The following is a 19,375-nucleotide window of genomic DNA, read 5'->3' on the forward strand; positions in this document are numbered from 1 at the left end:
AGAGACCTCAGTCCTACTGCTGCAAGGACCTGGATGCTGCCAACAACCATGAGGTCTCAGAAGACAGTTCTGGGCCCCAGAAAGGGACACGGCCTGGCCGATGCCTTGACTGCAGCCGTGGGGGATCCTGAGCAGAGGATCACAAAGCTGTGCTCAGACTCCTGACCCACAGGCAGAGCCCACATGCCACAACTACTGAAGCCCATGCACCTAGAGCCCATGCTCCACAGCAAGAGAAGCCACCACAATGAGAAGAAGCCTGCGCACCGCAATGAGGGGCAGCCCCCGCTCGCCACAGCTAGAGAGGGCCCACGCGCAGCAACAAAGACCCAATGCAGCCTAAATAAATAAAATGAATTTTTAAAAATTAAAAAAACAAACCAGTATTCTACAGAGGCAGTCATAGAATGAACCTGTGGAACAATAACAAAATCTGAAATTTCATCCCCATTATTAAAATTTTACTAAAACATTTTATTCATTAGGTTTCAAAAGTTTGACCTTATTTTGCAGGAAAAATAATTTCTCAGCACTGCCAGGCAGTCTTTTAATCTGTCAGATTCTTCCCATCCTTTTATCCTCTCACAATAATGACCTGTGAAAGGGCTAAGCCAGTTGTCTTGTAGAATGTACTACATCCTGAATTTGTCTGACTGTATTCTTATGGTATAACTTCCTAATTATTTCAGATAACCTTTATCAGAAAGGATGGAGTTGGGAAGAGGAAAACTTCTCAGGACTGGACTGAATGCGTTGTATCAAGCAATACACCCAATTCACGGCCTTGCCTGGACTGATGGGAATCAGGTAGTCCTGACCGATTTACACCTTCACGGTGGAGAGGCCAAGTTTGGGGACTCAGCGGTCATTGGACAATTTGAACATGTGTATGGGGTGTCCTGGGCCCCACCTGGTACAGCTGACACACCTGCTCTGCTCGCTGTCCAGCACAAGAAGCATGTCATTGTGTGGCAGCTGTGTCCTAGCACTACGGAGACAAGCAAATGGCTGATGTCTCAGACCTGTGAGATTAGACAGTCACTCCCTGTCCTTCCCCAGGGCTGTGTGTGGCACCCAAAAAGTGCTGTCCTGACTGTGTTGACTGCACAGGATGTCTCCGTTTTCCATAATGTTCACTGGGACAGTTCCCAGGTCAAAGTGGACATCAGCACCCAAGGCCTCATTCACTGTGCATGTTGGACCCAGGATGGCCAGAGGCTGGTGGTGGCAGTAGGCAGCAGCGTGCGTTCTTATATTTGGGACAGTGCTCAGAAGACTCTTCACAGGTGCTCCTTCTGCCCAGTGTTTGATGTGGCCAGCTACGTGCGCTCAGTCGGAGCCACTGTGGACTCACAGGTCGCTATAGCCACTGAGCTTCCACTAGATAAGATTTGTGGCTTAAATGCATCTGGAACCTTTGATATTCCCCCTAGTAGTGAAGGCACTTGTCTATATACTTTACCAGTTATTGACGAAGTTTCCTCTGAAACAAATTCTGAAACACCAGTTTCTCCCTTTTCTTCATCCTTTTCTGATCCTCTGGATCTAACTCATATACACTTTGATAGATCTAAATCTGAGGCTAGTTCTCTTATTTGTCTAAGAAAAAAGGACTACTTGACAGGAACTGGCCTGGATTCTTCACACTTGGTCCTCTTGACCTTTGAGAAGGAGGTTACCCAGAACAGAAAAGTCACCATCCCGGGCATTCTGGTTCCTGATCTAATGGCGTTTAATCTTAAAGCACAGGTAGTCGCAGTGGCTTCCAATACGTGTAATATAATTTTTATCTATTCTGTCATTCCATCATTTATGCCAAACATCCAGCAAATTCAGTTAGAGAGTAATGAAAGACCAAAAGGCATATGTTTCTTGACAGATAAATTATTGTTAATTTTGATAGGAAAACAGAAATCCACTGATTCGGCATTTCTTTTTTCTTCAAAGTCTGATCAGTATATGATTCGTTTGATTGTTAGAGAAGTTATGTTGGAAGAAGACTCTCCAGTGACACTGAGTGAAAACCAGAGTGGTCACTCTGCTTTCAGTACTCTGTTAAATAAAGCAAATAGAAAAAAGCTAATTGAAAGTCTTTCCCCAGATTTTTGTCACCAAAACGGAGGGCTCTTGTTAACAGCTAATAGCAGCAGTCAAAGTGGAAGGCCTGGAAGAACCCTTATTCAAGAAATCAGAAGTCCTCCATCCAGTATCTGTGATGGCTCCACAGCCCTAGAAACTCTAGATGCCGGGCCTGTTAACCAGTCGGTAACACTGCCCGGACCCAGCGGCACACCAGACCACAGCAGTACCGCGGGACCTCCTAACTTACAAGTGGAAAAGGAAAATTATCAACTATCTAAGATACTGGAAATTTTATCTAGGAATCTGATTGAAGTGCAGCAGCGTCTTTCTGAACTCACAGACTTTCTACATAATGGAAAGAAATCCTCTCCAGTGTACCCACTCTCTCAGGATGTGCCTTATGTTCACATCACTTGCCAGGTAACTTCTTTGAGGAGCTACCACTGGCTCCTGCAGCCAGTAGGTACTGCAAGAGAAATTTATTGATGAGGAAGTAGTATTCTAGTTGAACTTCACTGATCTGGACATGTTATATTCAGACAAGTTGTTATACCTTTCCAGGTTGGTTGGATGGGCACACATACCAGTATACACCATGATTTTATCATGTGCATGGTGTGAAAACATGAATGATTGCGCTCATTCTGGCACGCTATGTTTAGAAAAAAAATTTTTTAATTCATGCTGTTTCATTGCAAAAACCTTTTCCTTATGCAATTGCAGACACTCTTCTATTTATAAGAGAGCTTATAATAGCATAACAGCATAAGATTATAACAGCATCTTATAATATGCTGTTAAAAGAGAGGTTATAGTCATTAAAAAATTTTAATGCATCTGTTTATGCCTGTATACGCCAACATAAAATATTATATAGTGGGATCATACCATATCCGTTTTTATCATGAACACTTTCCTTTCCCGTCACACTTGGCCCTGCTCCTCCTCCCTGTAACCCACTTTAACTAGCAGCTTAATGTGGATCCTTTCATATTTTACTTCACGCTCATATAATCTTACACAGGTCTTTGTATACATAGGTATATAGGTGCGGGGGGTGTTGGTGGTGACTTTGTCATTGTTTTACAAAAATGGGGTCGTATGGTGCATTCTTTACTTCATGCTGGGAGTATGCTGTTTATTCAGCCTTTCCCTTGCTGATGGACATTCACTTTGTTTTCAGTTCTTAGGCACTCCAAATGGTGCTGCAATAGTATTCTCATATGTATCTATTTGTATTCATACTTTTATTTCTGTTGGCTTGGTTCCCAGAAGTGGAAGTGCAAGTTTGAAGAGTATATATATACACACATATATATATGCTTCTACTTTTAATAGAGTTGACAGATTGCCTTTCAAAGATTTTTTTACTGAACAGTGCATCATCACATGTCCATCAGCGACCAATGAGACTGTCCTTTTCCTCACTTCCTTACCAATCTGATGAGTGCAAAGTGGTATTTCACTTTTGTTAATTTGTATTTCCTTTACTATTAGTGAATTTGAGTATGTTGTCATGTTTTTTGGCCAACTGTGAATTGCGTTTTGCTCATTTTTTCCTATTGAGTTACAGTTTAAAAGAGTTTTTTATATTATAGAAATTGATATATATGTAATAGTCTAGATTTTCTTGAATTATTTTACTATATTGTTTTTACATTATCTTTTTTATTTTTTATTTTTTTGTGGTACACGGGCCTCTCACTGCTGTGGCCTCTCCCATTGCAGAGCACAGCCTCCGGACGCGCAGGCTCAGCGGCCATGGCTCATGGGCCCAGCCGCTCCGCGGGCATGTGGGATCTTCCTGGACCGGGGCAGGAACCCGTGTCCCCTGCATCGGCAGGCGGACTCTCAACCACTGCGCCACTAGGGGAGCCCTAAAATTTTTTTAGTATAAAAAATTTCAAACATATAAAAAATATATATATATATATATATATATATTTTTTTTTTTTTTTTTTGCAGTACACGGGCCTCTCACTGTTGTGGCCTCTCCCGTTGCGGAGCACAGGCTCCGGACGCGCAGGCCCAGCGGCCATGGCTCACGGGCCCAGCCGCTCCGCGGCACGTGGGATCTTCCCGGACCGGGGCACGAACCCGTGTCCCCTGCATCGGCAGGCGGACTCTCAACCACTGCGCCACCAGGGAAGCCCCAAAATATATTTTTAATTATGAAAAAATTGTAAACATATAGAAAGAATACCTGATGAAACCCTATCTATATCTATCACCTGGATTTAATGGTTGTTAACATTTTACCATAATTGCTTCTTTTTTTTGTTTCCTAAAATATTTTTCTAAGTAGAGGCATCATGGTGTTTCACCCAGAAGTATTTTGGGATGTTGTTCTAAAGTGTAAGCACATTTTCTTTAATTATCACTGTACCATTACCATACTTGATAACATTAACAATAATTACTTAATATCATCTAATACCTACTTCTTATTCAAATTCCTAAATTGTCCCCCAAACCGGTTAAATCACAAATAAATCAGTTAAAAATCAGTTAAGTCACTGATATAAAAAAATTTTTTTAATTAATTTCACAAGCACATTAGTGATCTTAGTTATATTATGTACCAAAGCTAATTGAAACAAATATTTATAAACATTTAACATCCCAATCCTAGATTTTTGAAGAGGATTTTTCCCACATTGTCTTCAGCCAAAATATGTAAATGGCTTTATTAACTACATGAAGTTTTCAGTGTATTTTCAATAAACAGATTTTTTATTTTTAAAAATTATAGTACTTTACAAGTGTGAAATCTAGTTTGGATTTTTTTTTCCTTCCATGACTTTTCAAATATTTTTTCTTTTTTCCCTTTTTATTTCTCTTTTTGAATAGGCAGTTCATTTACTTGCTTTAAAAAACAAAACATTCTTGCAATAGGAAGGTATATACTGAGAAGTCTTAGTTTCACCCCATCCTTGTTCAGCTTGTTCCCTTCACCTCATATAGGTAACCATTTTTATTTTTATTACTTTATTCAGATATTAGCAGATCTTACTATTTATTTTTATTTTTCCTTTTGTTACACAAAGGTAAGGTACTATATACAATGTTCTGCATCTTTTTCCATTTACTTACATAGTCTCAAGAACTCTGTCAGCACACAGAGCTTTTTAAATTTTTTTAACAGATGCACAGTATTTTTTTTTCCTAATTACAAAAGTAATGTATGCTCATTGAAGAAAAAATTTAACCAATATAAGCATATTTAAGTATATTTAATGTTTATTGGTTTTTTTAATATAAGCATATTTAATGTAAGCATAAGCATATTTAATGTTTGTTTATTGGGTTTTTTGGCCACCCTGTGTGGCTTGTGGGATCTTAGTTCCCCAACCAGGGATCGAACCTGGGCTTTCAGCAGTGAAAGCGCAGAGTCCTAATCACTGGACCACAGGGAATTCCCAAGAATATTTAATGTTGAAAGTAAAAATTCTTCATAACCAAACCCGTAGAGAAAACCACAGGTATAGTTAGTAATGGAAGTATTTATTCCATTTTTTTCTATGCATTTACTAAAACCTTTGTCAATCTAAAAGATATAATGTCTAATTGTTTGATTTTATTTTTCTTTAAATAGATTATTTATTTATTTTTGGCTGCGTTGGGTCTTCATTACTGCGCACAGGCTTTCTCTTGTTGCGGCGAGCAGGGGCTACTCTTTGTTGCGGTGCTCGGGCTTCTCATTGTGGCGGCTTCTCGTTGCAGAGCACGGGCTCTAGGTGTTGCAGAGCACGGGCTCTAGGTGCACAGGCTTCAGTAGTTGTGGCGCACGGGCTTAGTTGCTCCGCGGCATGTGGGATCTTCTCGGACCAGGGCTCAAGCCCGTGTCGCCTGCATTGGCAGGTGGATTCTTAACTACTGCACCACCAGGGAAGTCCCTAAATAGATTATTTTATCAAACAATATATACTTTTTTACAAATATTTATATTTGTAAATGCATTTTTTAAAGTAAAAAGAAATGTGTTTTTTTGCCTTTCAATTCTTCCTTTTCTCCATTTATAATGAGCTAGTTCAGCCAAGCTGTTATCAGTAAGTACTTCTGGAGGTAGAATTTTGGGGACTTTACTTTCTGCATTACAAATTTCTGTTTTCTTTATGTTGAGCATATATTTCTCTTTTAATGAGAAAAGTAAAAGAAAAACAAAATAAAAGCAATGAAGAGTTTTTCCCCCTATAATATCAGAAGCGACATTTCATAAGAGTTAAGATGAATGATTAGTTGCTTATGGCCCTTACAGTTTATTCATGTGCTGTCTTTTAAAATGTTATTACATAGTAGACATACATCTTTTGAGCTGTTCATCGTATCAAAAATGGAGTACAGTTTACCTTTTATTGTTGAAATTATTTTTCTTAGTAGTCAGAAAATGAGTAGTGATAACTTTAACAAGAAAATAAGTTAGACACATAACTTATAAAACTTTAAGAAATGCTTACATGAAGATATTGTCTCATAATATAGAATTAGAAGTTACATTTTTTATTCTATGTTCTATGAATATACCTTTGGACTTGATGTGTCTTAAAATAGAGCTATAATTGTTCTATATTTTCTTTCTGTATGGATATTTGCAAACATTTTCAAAGATGCATTAATTTTTAATATAACTTTTTAAAATTTAAAAATCACTGTTATTTATACTTTTTCTAAGCTAAGTGAATTTTTACCACAGTTTGTTTATTTTACTTATGCAAATCCTCTGCTACTCCACGACTTAGGGCATTTTTTTCCCCAATAAAGAAAACGTAAAACTTCTTAGTTATACAGGCATACCTAGTCTTATTGCACTTCAGAGAGATTGTGTTTTTTACAGATTGAAGGTTTGTGGCAACCCTACATTGTCAGATGATAGCATTTTTTAGCAATAAAGCATTTTTAAGTTAAGGTATGTACATTATTTTATTAGACATATGCATCTGCACACTTAAATGGGCTATAGAATATGCATTAGGAAACCAAAAACTTTCATGTGGCTCACTTTATTGTGATACTAGCTTTATTGCAGTGGTCTGGAACCACACCTGCGGTATCTCCAAGGTACACCTGTTTCTACAACAGCCAAGCAGTTGTTCCTCACCATCAGATTTTATCTCTCAGGCTGCCATCCATCATCCTATAGTGTTATTAGTCACGTCCTAGGAAAGCCAGTTCCTAGCAATAAGGACATAACGCTGGGGAAGAACAGAGCAAAAGGAAATTAGGGGTTGTGTTTTGTCTGATTCTTTAGTTGTGTTAAATGATGCAGCAAAAAGCTCCTTATTTTCAAAGCTGAAGTTTAGTTGATAGCGGTAATAGATAGGAATTTTTTAAACTACACATTCTGTTCTTAGGAAATGTTAACTCCATTGCTTCTGTAATCAGTTTAACAACTTTTATTTTTATATTTGAAGAAATCTTATTTTTTAGGTCCTGTTGTAGAAAAAAGAGCTGTGCTTCTCTGCAACGGCAAGCTAAGACTCAGTACAGTCCAGCAGACTTTTGGCCTCTCTCTTATTGAAATGCTACATGGTAGGTAAAATTCAGAAATTGACTTTACCTGACACCCCCTCCCTCTATTATGTAACTTCCACTGGTGAGGAAAATGAAGTGTACCAACCATTCAGTGATTCATTAGATAGTTAAAAAGTATTATTAATTGCCTATTGTATGCCCAGGCCTATTATAGGTGCCAAAATACATGGAAAATATGGGTTCTACCCTTAAGGAACTTACAACCTAGCTGGAAAACCTAAATGTACACATGAAAAAACCAAATAGAGTTATGAAGCAATATATAACAGCTGCAAGGAAATAACATAAAAACCTCATATATACTTGTTGCACTAAAACATAAAGATCATAGCATTGCAGAATATTTCTTTTGTGTGTGTGGGTGGGTGTTTTATATATACATTTTTTTTTAATATTCTTTTCCACTATGGTTTATCACAGGACACTGAATATAGTTCTCTGTGCTATACAGTAGACCTTGTTGTTTTCTTTTTTATTTTTGGCCATGCAGCTTGTAGGATCTCAGTTCCCCGACCAGGGACTGAACCCTAGCCATGGCAGTGAAAGCCCAGAATTCTAGCCACTAGGCCACCAGGGAACTCCCACAGAATCTTTCTTAAAGGAATTGTCATTTTAATATGCAGCAGACTTGTGGACATGAAGGGTACTCCTAGGTGGCAAGGGACTGAGTCATGCCTGTGTTCCATCCAATGGAGAGCATGGCAGTTTTCTTATGCCTGAGTCTTCAGGACACCCACTACACTGAACATAGAATTTTCTTTCATCTTTTCCCCCTTAACATTGTAGCATCAGCATTTTTCTATTTTGACACATGCATTTATGATATGACTTCATAACTGTTATTTTTACTGGGTTAATAGTCTATCCTGGGCGTACCATATATTTTTTTCCTTCCAGTTTTATTGAGATATAATTGACATACAGCACTGTATAAATTTAAAGTGTACAACATAATGATTTGACTTAAATGCATCATGAAATGATTATCACCGTAAGTTATTAAACATCCATCATCTCATATAGATAGAAAAAACTTTTTTTCCTTGTGATGAGGATTTACTCTTTTAATACCATATTTTACTTGGCCATGTTTTCTTTGACACTTAGGTGGTTTCCAATTTTTCATTATCATAAATAACCGTAACAAAAACCTCTCTGCATATTTTACATGTTTTTGGAAAGTGTAGATTTTTAGAAGTGAAATTACAGGGTCAACAGGTGAGACACAGTAGACTCGAAAGAACCAGAGCAAGTCCAGGTATGTATTATGCTAGTGGCCCTAGGTTACCCCAGAACAAACTATTTAGGATTATCTGGGCCATTCTAGTCTACCTCTAGTCAGCTCAGCCTCCTTGGGTGTCTAGAGGCTGGTATGGATCTCAAGAATATAGAAGTTTCCTCCAAAGAGTAGCTGTTCCCAACTTCACATAGTGTTTGGAGAAACTGCTTAACAGCATGTATTGATATATAAGTTAGGAACACCATACACCCCTAACACCTGTGTGCACACATGCACACACAAGCTCAGATGCATAGCACTGAGTGATTAATGCCTAACCTGGGTGAAAATACATGTCCCTTAGCTATGCCTGTCATCAACATCCCCTTGCTGCCATGTAACCTGACCGTAAGTGTATACTGGGTCCCTCCATCTCCCCATTCTCTGTAATGTCTTGTGATGGTCAGGTTCATCAACTACTACATTCTTTTCCTCACAAAAGTCGTATTTGTCATATTTTTCTTTATAGAATAAGACAGGATATTCTAAATTGCCTATGTGTTTATTTTACTTTGCAGACTCCCACTGGATCCTTCTCTGTGCTGATAGCGAAGGCTTCATCCCCTTAACTTTCACAGCCACACAGGAAATAGTCATAAGAGATGGTAGGTCAAATGACTTTAGGGGCCCTGTCTCTTGAAGTCTTTTAGAGACATACTGCCCAAAGCGTAGATGCCACCGGCTGTTCTAACCATTTTGGCAGTATAGTCTGATACTTGTTTGTAGAATATTTGCTGCACAGCCTTTCAGATGAGGTTTTTACAAGCAAGATCTGTTTTCCGACGCTCCCCAGCTAGGATTTGTACTGTCGCTGGGAGGTGAAGAACTTGCCATGGCTAGCTCGGCCACCTCTCCCCGCAGGCTGACATTGCCTACTCTCAGCAGAGCCCAGTCTTTGGTAGATGGCTCAGAAAGTGGTTATTTATGTATTCATTACTGTGTGGTTTTGTCTAAGGGCAGAATTCCCGGTGCAAATTTTATGGATTTTATGGTGCCATGTGGATTGTGTTTTATGGTTTCTCTGAGGTTTTTTTGTCCCTTACCCAAAACAGTGTTAAAGCCCTTAGAAGCACTTAAAAGGTACCTCAGCATTGTTATAAATCTTTTTCTTGGCTTAAAGTTGAGTGTGAGGAGTGCTGGAGAACATCTGCTGCAGCCTATCTTTTTACGCCAAACGAGCAGGAATCAGCAGAGCTCAAAGGAAGACAAAAAATCGATTGACTTCTGCTCCCAGGGCTACCTAGAACAGAAAGTAGTTCTCATGTTGGCTGGACCTCCCAGGATATAAACCTAACCCTCTCGCTTCCCTAGAAAATTCTGGCTGACATAGTTCCAGGTACTCCTAAAAACTGTCCCTGGGCAAATTTCAAATGAAATTTCAAGTGCTTTGACTCCCTCTGGACCCCACTTGAGTGTGTCCCGATGTTACTAGTATAATGCTAAGCATAGGTGAGGCCTACAGCATGATTTGTGCTGTTGCCACTCATGATTTTCTCCCTGATAGGTTACCCACCCCCCATTGTTGGGATCATAAAAATGTCCTATTTTTTTTCCCAGTAATCAACTCCCTTAAATTGTCACTTTAATTTTGATATTTTTCTTCCCCTCACCCCCTGGATTCACGTCTTAGAGACCAGCATAGAATCTGCGAGAGAAAGTATTTCAAAAAGTTGGAGGTTTCACTGAATCTGAGATAGTTTATTATAATTATGGGCTAAAGCACCAGCTTAGCATAGTGGAAAGAGCCCTGATTCCAGCTTCAGATAGATTCACCTTTTCTCACTGCCTTCAGACAGTCATAAGCTTCAGTCACTGCAGCATAACGAACAGATCAGTGTGTAGCTGGTCAGAGCACATCTGCAGATAAATTGTTTCAGCCATAGGAGCTCAGATGCATAAGAGCTCAAGTGCATCTTTTTCACCCTTTCTTTTAAAATCATCAGGAAAGAAATATTTTGTACCCTTGAGGACTCCTGTTGGTCTGTTACAGTTTATGAAGGTGGAGCTGGGATAGGGAAGAAGCGAGGGCCCACTTTGTGATTGAAATGCATTAGAGGAGCTGCTGGGATAATGCAAGTGGAGCCCCTGGAATCAGTTGCTTGAGAGCATTGGCTGAGGACAGTCTGAGGCCTGCTTCCATTTTTAAAGAAAGTGTCCAGGTGGGGTGAAAGCACAGAACTATGAAACCTCAAGAGGGGGTCTGGGGTACCCCATAGTAAGATCAGTGTAGGTCCCGCACTCAAGGTGTATGTTATACTCATTTTGCTGGTCAGAATCCTGTGAATGAGTCTTCAATAAAATCACTAATGGCTGTTGTGGCTTTTTTTTTTTTTCTTTTTTTTTTTTGCGGTACGTGGGCCTCTCACTGTTGTGCCCTCTCCAGTTGCGGAGCACAGGCTCCGGACGTGCAGGCTCAGCGGCCATGGCTCACGGGCCCAGCCGCTCCGCGGCATGTGGGATCTTCCCGGACCGGGGCACGAACCCATGTCCCCTGCATCGGCAGGCGGACTCTTAACCACTGCGCCACCAGGGAAGCCCCTGTTGTGGCTTTTGTGAATGTTTTGATGGTGTTTGCTTTGTGATTGTTGCTGGTATAAAGGAATGTTCTTGATTTTACATATGTGTATGTTGTCTTTGTATTTCTTCTGGTGGACAGTTGAGAACATAAATTTTTTCTTTCCGGCAAATCTGATTCCATGACAACTCTCAAACATAAGATGTTTCCTTGGCCTTTACTATTTATAATCATTGGAATCATAGAAGATAATCCAGTATTTGTTGGTTTTGGGAGAGGGAAACGGAGAGAAGAGCTAAATTCTTTAAATTATTGTTTAATGTTACATTGAGAATGTTTTGCATAAAGACATTATTTATAAATCCTATTTTGGGCCCACATTTTAAAAAATCTTGTACGGTATTATTTGATAAATGCAATAGATGTAAGGTGTAGGAAGGCTTAATAATAAAGTGAACCACCTACCACCTAATTTAAGAACCAGAACGTTACTAGGAACCATTCAAACTCCCTGTGTATCCCTCCTGGATCCTTCTCCATAGAGGTGACTCCACCCGAGAGGTGACTGATCTCTAGATTGTTGTAAATTATCATTTCTTCTTTTCTTTTTATTTTTTATTCTTAATTTTATTTTATTTTATTTTGGTCCCGCCGTGCAGCTTGCGGGATCTTAGTTCCCTGACCACGGATTGAACCTAGGCCACCTCAGTGAAAGCGCCAAGTCCTAACCACTAAACCACCAGGGAATACCCTCTTTCCTTTTAAAAAGGAGTTTCACCATGATCACGTATACATGTTGGCCTAGATAATGTAATGTTTTTGAGCTTTATACAATGGTATTTTATTGTATGTACTCTTCTGCAACCTGCTTTTTTTTCACTTAGTATTGTTTCTAAGGTTCATACTTGTTATGTGTATGTTCTATTGCTTTCACTGTTTTAAGTTACCATAATTTATCCATTTTCTTGCTGTGCACATTTGGATTGTTCCCTGGTTCTATTTTTGCGATTATAAACAATATTGCTTTGAATATTCTTATTAAATGTCTCCTGATGCAGGTGTTTGAAAAGTCCCTCTAGGGCCTTTTATCTAGACGTGGAATTGCTGGAGCACAGGGTGTATGTAAATTCAAGTTATTTTCCAAGGTGATTATATCAGTCTTCATTCCCAACAGCTCCTATTGCTCTAAGGCTCAAGGGTTCTTAATTTATGACCCTCCAATAGTTATAAATGGTTTCTCCTTTAACCTGATTTTTACTTCTGGACCAACAGTGAAATTGAGCGTCTTTCATGTGTTTATTGGCCATTCCAGTTTTCTCTTTTGCAAAATGCCTGTTCTTGTCTTTTGCCCAAATTTCTATTGGGTTGTCTTTTTCTTATCGAGTTGTAAGGATTCTCTTCTTTTTTTAAATTGAAGTATGGTTGATTTACAATATTATGTTACCAAGTTGTAGGGATTCTTTATATATTCTAGATGTTGTTTAGTATGTGGCTAATATCTTCACCCAGTTTGTGACTTTTCTCTTCCTTGATGGTGTGTTTTATTGAACAAACATGCAATAGATGTTTTAACGAAGTCACTATTTTTATTGAAGTAAACTTGATTTACAATGTAATGAAGTCACATTTATCTTTCCTTTTATGAAAGTTTTGTCTTTCACATTTATTTCTTTAATCAACATTCTGTTGGGTACTTGAGTGGGACCCTCTGTAGATCTCCCGAGTTTTCTCTTGAGGAGTAGCTCACTCCTCCACTATTCTGTCCTGCAAACTCTAGCCACTTTGGTCTCTTCCAGCCCGTCTTCTCAACTCAGGGAGCCCTCTGGACTCTAAATTGGTTCTCTTCACTGTCATCTGGAAATTCTCAAGGCAGTAAACTGGGGCAGTTGTAAATTTCACCTCATTTGTTTCCCTTCTCTTAGAGATTCCTCCTTTGTTGCCTGATGCCACTGCCTTGAAAACTCTTGTTTCATATATTCTGTCCAGTTCTTTTTGTTGTTGTTTGTTTGTTTTTTAACAAACCTGCCAAGATGTGAGATCTGGTCTCTACCGCTCCATCATGGCCAGAAGCAGAAGTTTTTCCACATTTTATTCATTTATTCTTAGGTACTTGATATTTTTTGTTGCTACTGTGAATATTTTTTAAAAATTATAAGTGTTGCATATAAAGTGCAATTCTTTTTTGTTAATTTTATATCCAACTACCTTGCTATACTGTCTTATTAATTCTAATAATTTATCTGTAGATTCTTTGGGTTTTCTATGTAGGCAATCATATCATTCACAAATAATGAAAATTTTGTGGATAGTGGGCATCCTTTCCTTATTCCTGATTTTAAAGGAACTGTTTCATCCTTAAAAGTGATGTTAGCCCTAGGTTTTTGGTAGATACCCTTTTTTTTTTTTTTTTTTTTTGCGGTACGTGGGCCTCTCACTGTTGTGGCCTCTCCTGTTGCGGAGCACAGGCTCCGGACGCGCAGGCTCCGGACACGCAGGCTCAGCGGCCATGGCTCACGGGCCCAGCCACTCCACGGCATGTGGGATCTTCCCAGACCGGGGCATGAACCCGTGTCCCCTGCATCGACAGGCGGACTCTCAACCAGTGCGCCACCAGGGAAGCTGTACACTTTCTTATGTTTAAAAATTTCCTTTTCTTCTTGGTTTTTAAGTACTTTTATCATAAATGGGTGTTAGATTTTTATCAAATGGTTCTTTCTGTATCTGTTGAGACTGTAATTTTTACCTCCCTTAATCTGTTAACGTGGTGAATATCACTTGATGGATTTTTCTAACATTAAACAAACTTTGCATTGTTGGAATACACCCAGTATGTTCATGATGTATTTATTTTTTAGACATTGTCAGACCCAGTTTGCTAATATTTTGTTTTGGATTCTTGCTTCTATGTTCATAAGTAAGATTAACCTGCAGATTTCCTTTCTGTTTGCTTTTGCTTGTCTAGTTTTGGTTTCGAGCTTATTCTGGCCTGGTATAATGAGTTGCTGAGTATGCCTTTTTCTGTTCCCTAGAAAAGTTTTCATAAGATAGGAATGATCCTTGATTGAATGTTTGATAGACTTTGGATCTGGTCTTTTCTTTGTGGGAATGTTTTAAAATACTTATTTTATTCCTTTAATATTTATGGGACCATTTAGGATTTCTGTATATTTACACCCAGACACATATACACTCAATTCTGTTACAATGTTTGTTTTGAAAACAAATTTGTTCCAACACAATTGTTATATTAGGGAACTATTAGAGCATAACTTGAATTTCCTGTTGCTTGTGTACCAGTTTTGTCCTTAAGAAACACTAGGTGAACACAGAAAACTGTACCCAGCTGAACTGAGTCCCATAGGGATACACAAACATAGATACACCTAATGATCAGCTACATCAGTTTGCTGTGTGTGTTATGAGCCACACCCATCCATAACTGGTGTTACAGCTTTCTGTTAAATTTCAAATAACTTCTACCATTTCATAATGGTAGAACCCACAAATTGCAACACTCTCCCTTGCTTTAATCCGTACTCGGTGTATATGGGGAATGGGGTGGTGGAGTGAATGGGAGAGAAAGGCAACTAAGAAGAGACCAAGTTTTGGGTTTTGGTGACTGGATAGATGCTGACGTAAATTCACTGAAAATGCAGGAGACAGAACATGGGTGGGGAGAAGGTGAGGAGTCCATTTTGGACATGTGATGTTTTAGCTGCCTGGAGGACACTGAGATGGGCATCTGATCTTTGATTCTGGGGACCTGAAGGTCAGCAGAGAGCTCAAGGTTGGAAATAGAGTGGGGTAGAGGTGGTGGTAGTGAATGAAATCACTGGCCCTGGGAAGCCCAAGATGACCACAGAGCATCAAAGGAAGAAGCAATGGAAAAGTCAGAAAATGCTTGGTCAGAGATGGTGGAGGAGAACCGGGAGGGAGGTAAGGGAGCCAAGGAGGACAGGGTTTTGAAGCAGCACGGACAGCATTATGGCTACCTGTGATTGAGGTTTCCTTGGTCAGTGTTACCCCACCTAATCATCAGACCTGTCCCAACACGTAGGTAACAGTGTACACATTTCTTTCATGAAATAAATGGAGGGACTTCCCTGGTGGTCCAGTGGTTAAGACTCCGTGCTCCCAACGCAGGGAGCCTGGGTTCGATCCCTGGTCAGGGAACTAGATCCCTCATGCTGCAGCTAAGAGTTCACATGCCTCAACTAAAGATCCCACCTGAGGCCCGTGAGCCATGGCCGCTGAGCCTGCGCGTCCGGAGCCTGTGCTCCGCAACAGGAGAGGCCACAACAGTGAGAGGCCCGCGTACCGCAAAAAAAAAAAAAAAAAGAAAGAAAGAAAGAATCCGCCTGCCATTGCAGGGGACACGGGTTCAAGCCGTGGTCCAGGAAGATCCCACATGCCGCAGAGCAACTAAGGCCGTGCGCCACAACTACTGAGCCTGTGCTCTAGAGCCCGTGAGCCCAACTACTGAGCCTGAATGCCTAGAGCCCATGCTCCACAACAGGAGAAGCCACCGCAATGAGAAGCCCACGCACCGCAACCAGAGAAAGCTTCGCAGCAACGAAGACCCAACACAGCCAAAAAGAAAGATTAAAAAAAAAAATTTATTTTAAAAAATCACAAGCAAAAACATGAGGGAATGGCAGGTGAGGGTCAGGAGACAGGAGACAATGCTGTGGAGCGGGGTGGCGGGAGGAGAGTAAACCGATTATTTGAAGAGGAGGAGAAAGTGAAGGGAACAGGAAAGGCTGTTTTTGTTTGTTTGAGGATGAGGGCACCATGGACATTCACTTGTTCAGTTGGCAAACATTTATTCCTGTTGAACGTTCACTTCTGGGCACTGAGGATGTAACGGTCAAAGTCCCTGCCCTCATGACATTTCTGTTTTTTTTTTTGTTTTGTTTTGTTTTTTTGTTTTTTTTTGCCGTACGTGGGCCTCTCTCTGTTGTGGCCTTTCCCGTTGTGGAGCACAGGCTCCGGACGCGCAGGCTCAGCGGCCATGACTCACGGGCCCAGCCGCTCCGCGGCATGTGGGATCTTCCCGGACCGGGGCAAGAACCCGCATCCCCTGCATCGGCAGGCGGACTCTCAACCACTGCGCCACCAGGGAAGCCCGACATTTCTGTTTTAACAGGGGTGTCAAGCAATAAACAAGAAAGCTGTTGAGAACTATACAGTTGTATGTGGAGGTGGGTTCTACTGAGCACAGGCAAAGTGGGTGGAGCGTAGAGACGGGGTGGAGCAGGCGATTGTGGGGAAGCAGGGAAGGCCTCCCTGAGGAAGTGATACTTCAGAAGGGACCTGATCTTGTGAGACCTTGAGGGACTGTTGATGGGATGCAGGGGTGGGGCTGAGAGGGTCTTGAGCAAGTGGATAGCATGCTCTCCTGGATTTAAGTGGGGATGGAAAAGGTCGTGGGGAGGGAAGGGGCAAGGGGAGATGTCTGCCTTTGCCGGCCATAGGCCCAGGGCTGGCCGTGGTGGTAAGGAGAGATCTTCTTCCTCTGAAACAGGGCTCTGAGGAGGGTGGGTGTCAGGAGAGGGACGTGGATATGGGGTGAGCTCAGTGGGCAAAGGTGAGCCGAAGGTCGAAGAGTAGGCTTAATGGAATTACAGTGGAATCGAAGCATAGAGTCAGAGGCAGGGATGCTGGCGTTTGGTTTCAGAGGAGGAGTGGTCCTGTGATACCGAAGTCCTGGGTCAGCCATACCTCCAAAAACTATTTTAAGCCCTGGATAGCTCCACAAGCTTTGGAATCAGGCCAACTTGGGTACAAGACCATTTCTACCACCAACTGATCGTAGGCAAGTTGCTTAATCTCTTTAAGCCTGTTTCCTCATCTGAAAATGAGAATCATAGTACCTGCTTCATAGGGCTGCTATGAAGAAGAAATGGAATACCTTTTGGCCAGCCCATGATTACCTCCTGTCTCTGAGATCTAACCCCTAACCTCCAGAGGTGGCCCCCTGCAGGTGTCTTTGTACTGTGAAGCTCTGATCCTTGAGACTGCACTCCCGGGAAATAGTATAGGTAACATAAAACGTGGCACAAGCTCTGACCCCACCTGCGTTGCCCAGGTTTCCAAAGCACAGCATAACATAACATGGTAGAAACTACCTGGCCTTCGGTCATAACAGGTACTGTCTCCACAGGGCAAGTGATTTTCCAGTGTTAAGAAACTGTCTGTATGTGTACATGTGTGTGAGTGTGCAGTGTGTGAGGTATGTGTGTGGTGTGTGTACCTGTGCACGGCGGGGGGTGAGCAGAGCTTCCTGTCAGCCCCTTCCTGAACCAGTCAGGTGGACAAGGAAGAGAGACCGAGCCCAGCTCTTTCTCTGGGGCCCTGTGACCTCAAGGATCAGATGCCTATGTCAGTGTCACGGGGCCAGAAAGTTCAGGTATCAGACAGACTGGGTCACACTCTGTACTCTCTCTCTGAGGTCAGGTTCCTTCTTGTGCTATAGCATTTGTAGAGGAAGCTGAACACTTTAAGCTCTGAGGGGCACATCCTGCCTGAGTGTGTCTGAGCTCTGGCCGTCTTAGACCTCGCACCTAATCGCACACCTAAGAGGCAGCCAGAGGTCTAAAGAGGAAGTGGAAGGGGGCCTAGCCCTGGGCAGTGGGTTCAGGAGGGGACAGCCAGGGGCTGGGAGAAATGTGGGGGGCAGGTCTGCACCTCCTGGTCTCCCTTGAGGTATCTGGGCTTCTCTAGGAGGAGTTGCTGGGGCATCAGGGTCCCCACAGGTTCCTCAACTCTTCCCCAGGCCCCAAACCCACATGACCCACCTGGCCACTATCAAGTCTCAACTTTTCTTCTCTTCCAAAGGAAGGAAGGAACCCACCTCCCACATGGCATCTCTGGTCTGAGGAAATGCAGACTCTGGGACATATCGCTGATGGGCCATAGCCAGTTTCAGTGACATCAGGCACCCTCCCCTTCCCTCCTCGGGACCGGGCTTTCCCAGGAGGTGGGATGAGAAGGCTGGCCACAGGCAAATTTTACAGACTCAATAGAAGATAAACCCTTTAATTTGTTTCTGAAAAAATAAATCTCAGTGGATCTTTCTTTCCCAAAGACATGACCTCTAGAAAACGGTGGTTCCTGTGCTTTTATAAGATAACTTTCAGGGGACTTCCCTGGCCGCCCAGTGGTTAAGTCTCCGCACTTCCACTGCAGGGGGCATGGGTTCCATCCCTGGTTGGGAAACTAAGATCCCGCATGTGGTGAGGCACAGTCAGAAAAAAAAGATAAACTTTCAGAAAAATATTTCCTCAAAAATAACTTTTGTTTATAAAAATGATGGGTCTTCGGTGGCTCAACATCAGTCAATGTCCACTTCTAGAAACAGTGTCATCAACTTAGCTGTACAAAGGGAAGGAAACACCTCATGTCCTGCTCAGTCTATCCCCACCACTGGCCCCATTCGCTCCCTCTGGGGTCTGTTGGCCTCGCTGCATCTGTCTCCTAATTGGACATCCCAGCATCCATCTGTCCCCACTCTGCCCACTCACGTGCTGTCAGCCTCTCTCAGACATCCAGTGGAACATCAGGGGAAACGAGTTCTGTGTGTCTGTCCTGTCATGTAGCTTTACCATCCGAGCAGGTTGGTGGGCCTGGTGCTCCCACAGGAAGTCTGCAGACCAAGCTGGTAGGGGCGTCCTTTTTCCAGGAATAGCTGCTACTGGTATGCTTTCCAGGTCACAGGTTGCCTGGAGCTGGGTAGTCAGGGGTACAGGCCTATCTGAGATGTCCTGCAGTCAACAGGCAAGACATGACAGGCGGGGGTCCTGGAGCCCAGGCCACTCCCTTCAGGAGAGTCACCGAAGATGCCATATCCCAGGGGAAAAGATGGGTCGTGTGTAAACTGTGAAGCAGGGGTGCCGAAGGGCTGAGAAGGGGGACTTGGAGCCTAGAAGACGCTGCTCCGGCCGTTCCAGCTCACAGGAGTCTCAAAT

At 41.9% G+C, this 19,375-nt stretch overlaps 1 protein-coding gene across 1 annotated transcript; it reads left to right on the forward strand.

The window, feature by feature from the left end:
- The first annotated feature begins 708 nt into the window (after nt 1–708).
- On the forward strand, nt 709–9,533 carry WDCP (WD repeat and coiled coil containing). The gene is made up of 3 exons (XM_065890852.1): nt 709–2,502; nt 7,494–7,611; nt 9,412–9,533. Exons 1-3 carry the CDS (start codon nt 709–711, stop codon nt 9,531–9,533), a joined length of 2,034 nt encoding a protein of 677 aa, XP_065746924.1.
- Nucleotides 9,534–19,375: the final 9,842 nt, after the last annotated feature.

This window comes from Phocoena phocoena, chromosome 14 (genome assembly GCF_963924675.1).
Source record: "Phocoena phocoena chromosome 14, mPhoPho1.1, whole genome shotgun sequence".
NCBI classification, from domain to species: Eukaryota; Metazoa; Chordata; class Mammalia; order Artiodactyla; family Phocoenidae; genus Phocoena; species Phocoena phocoena.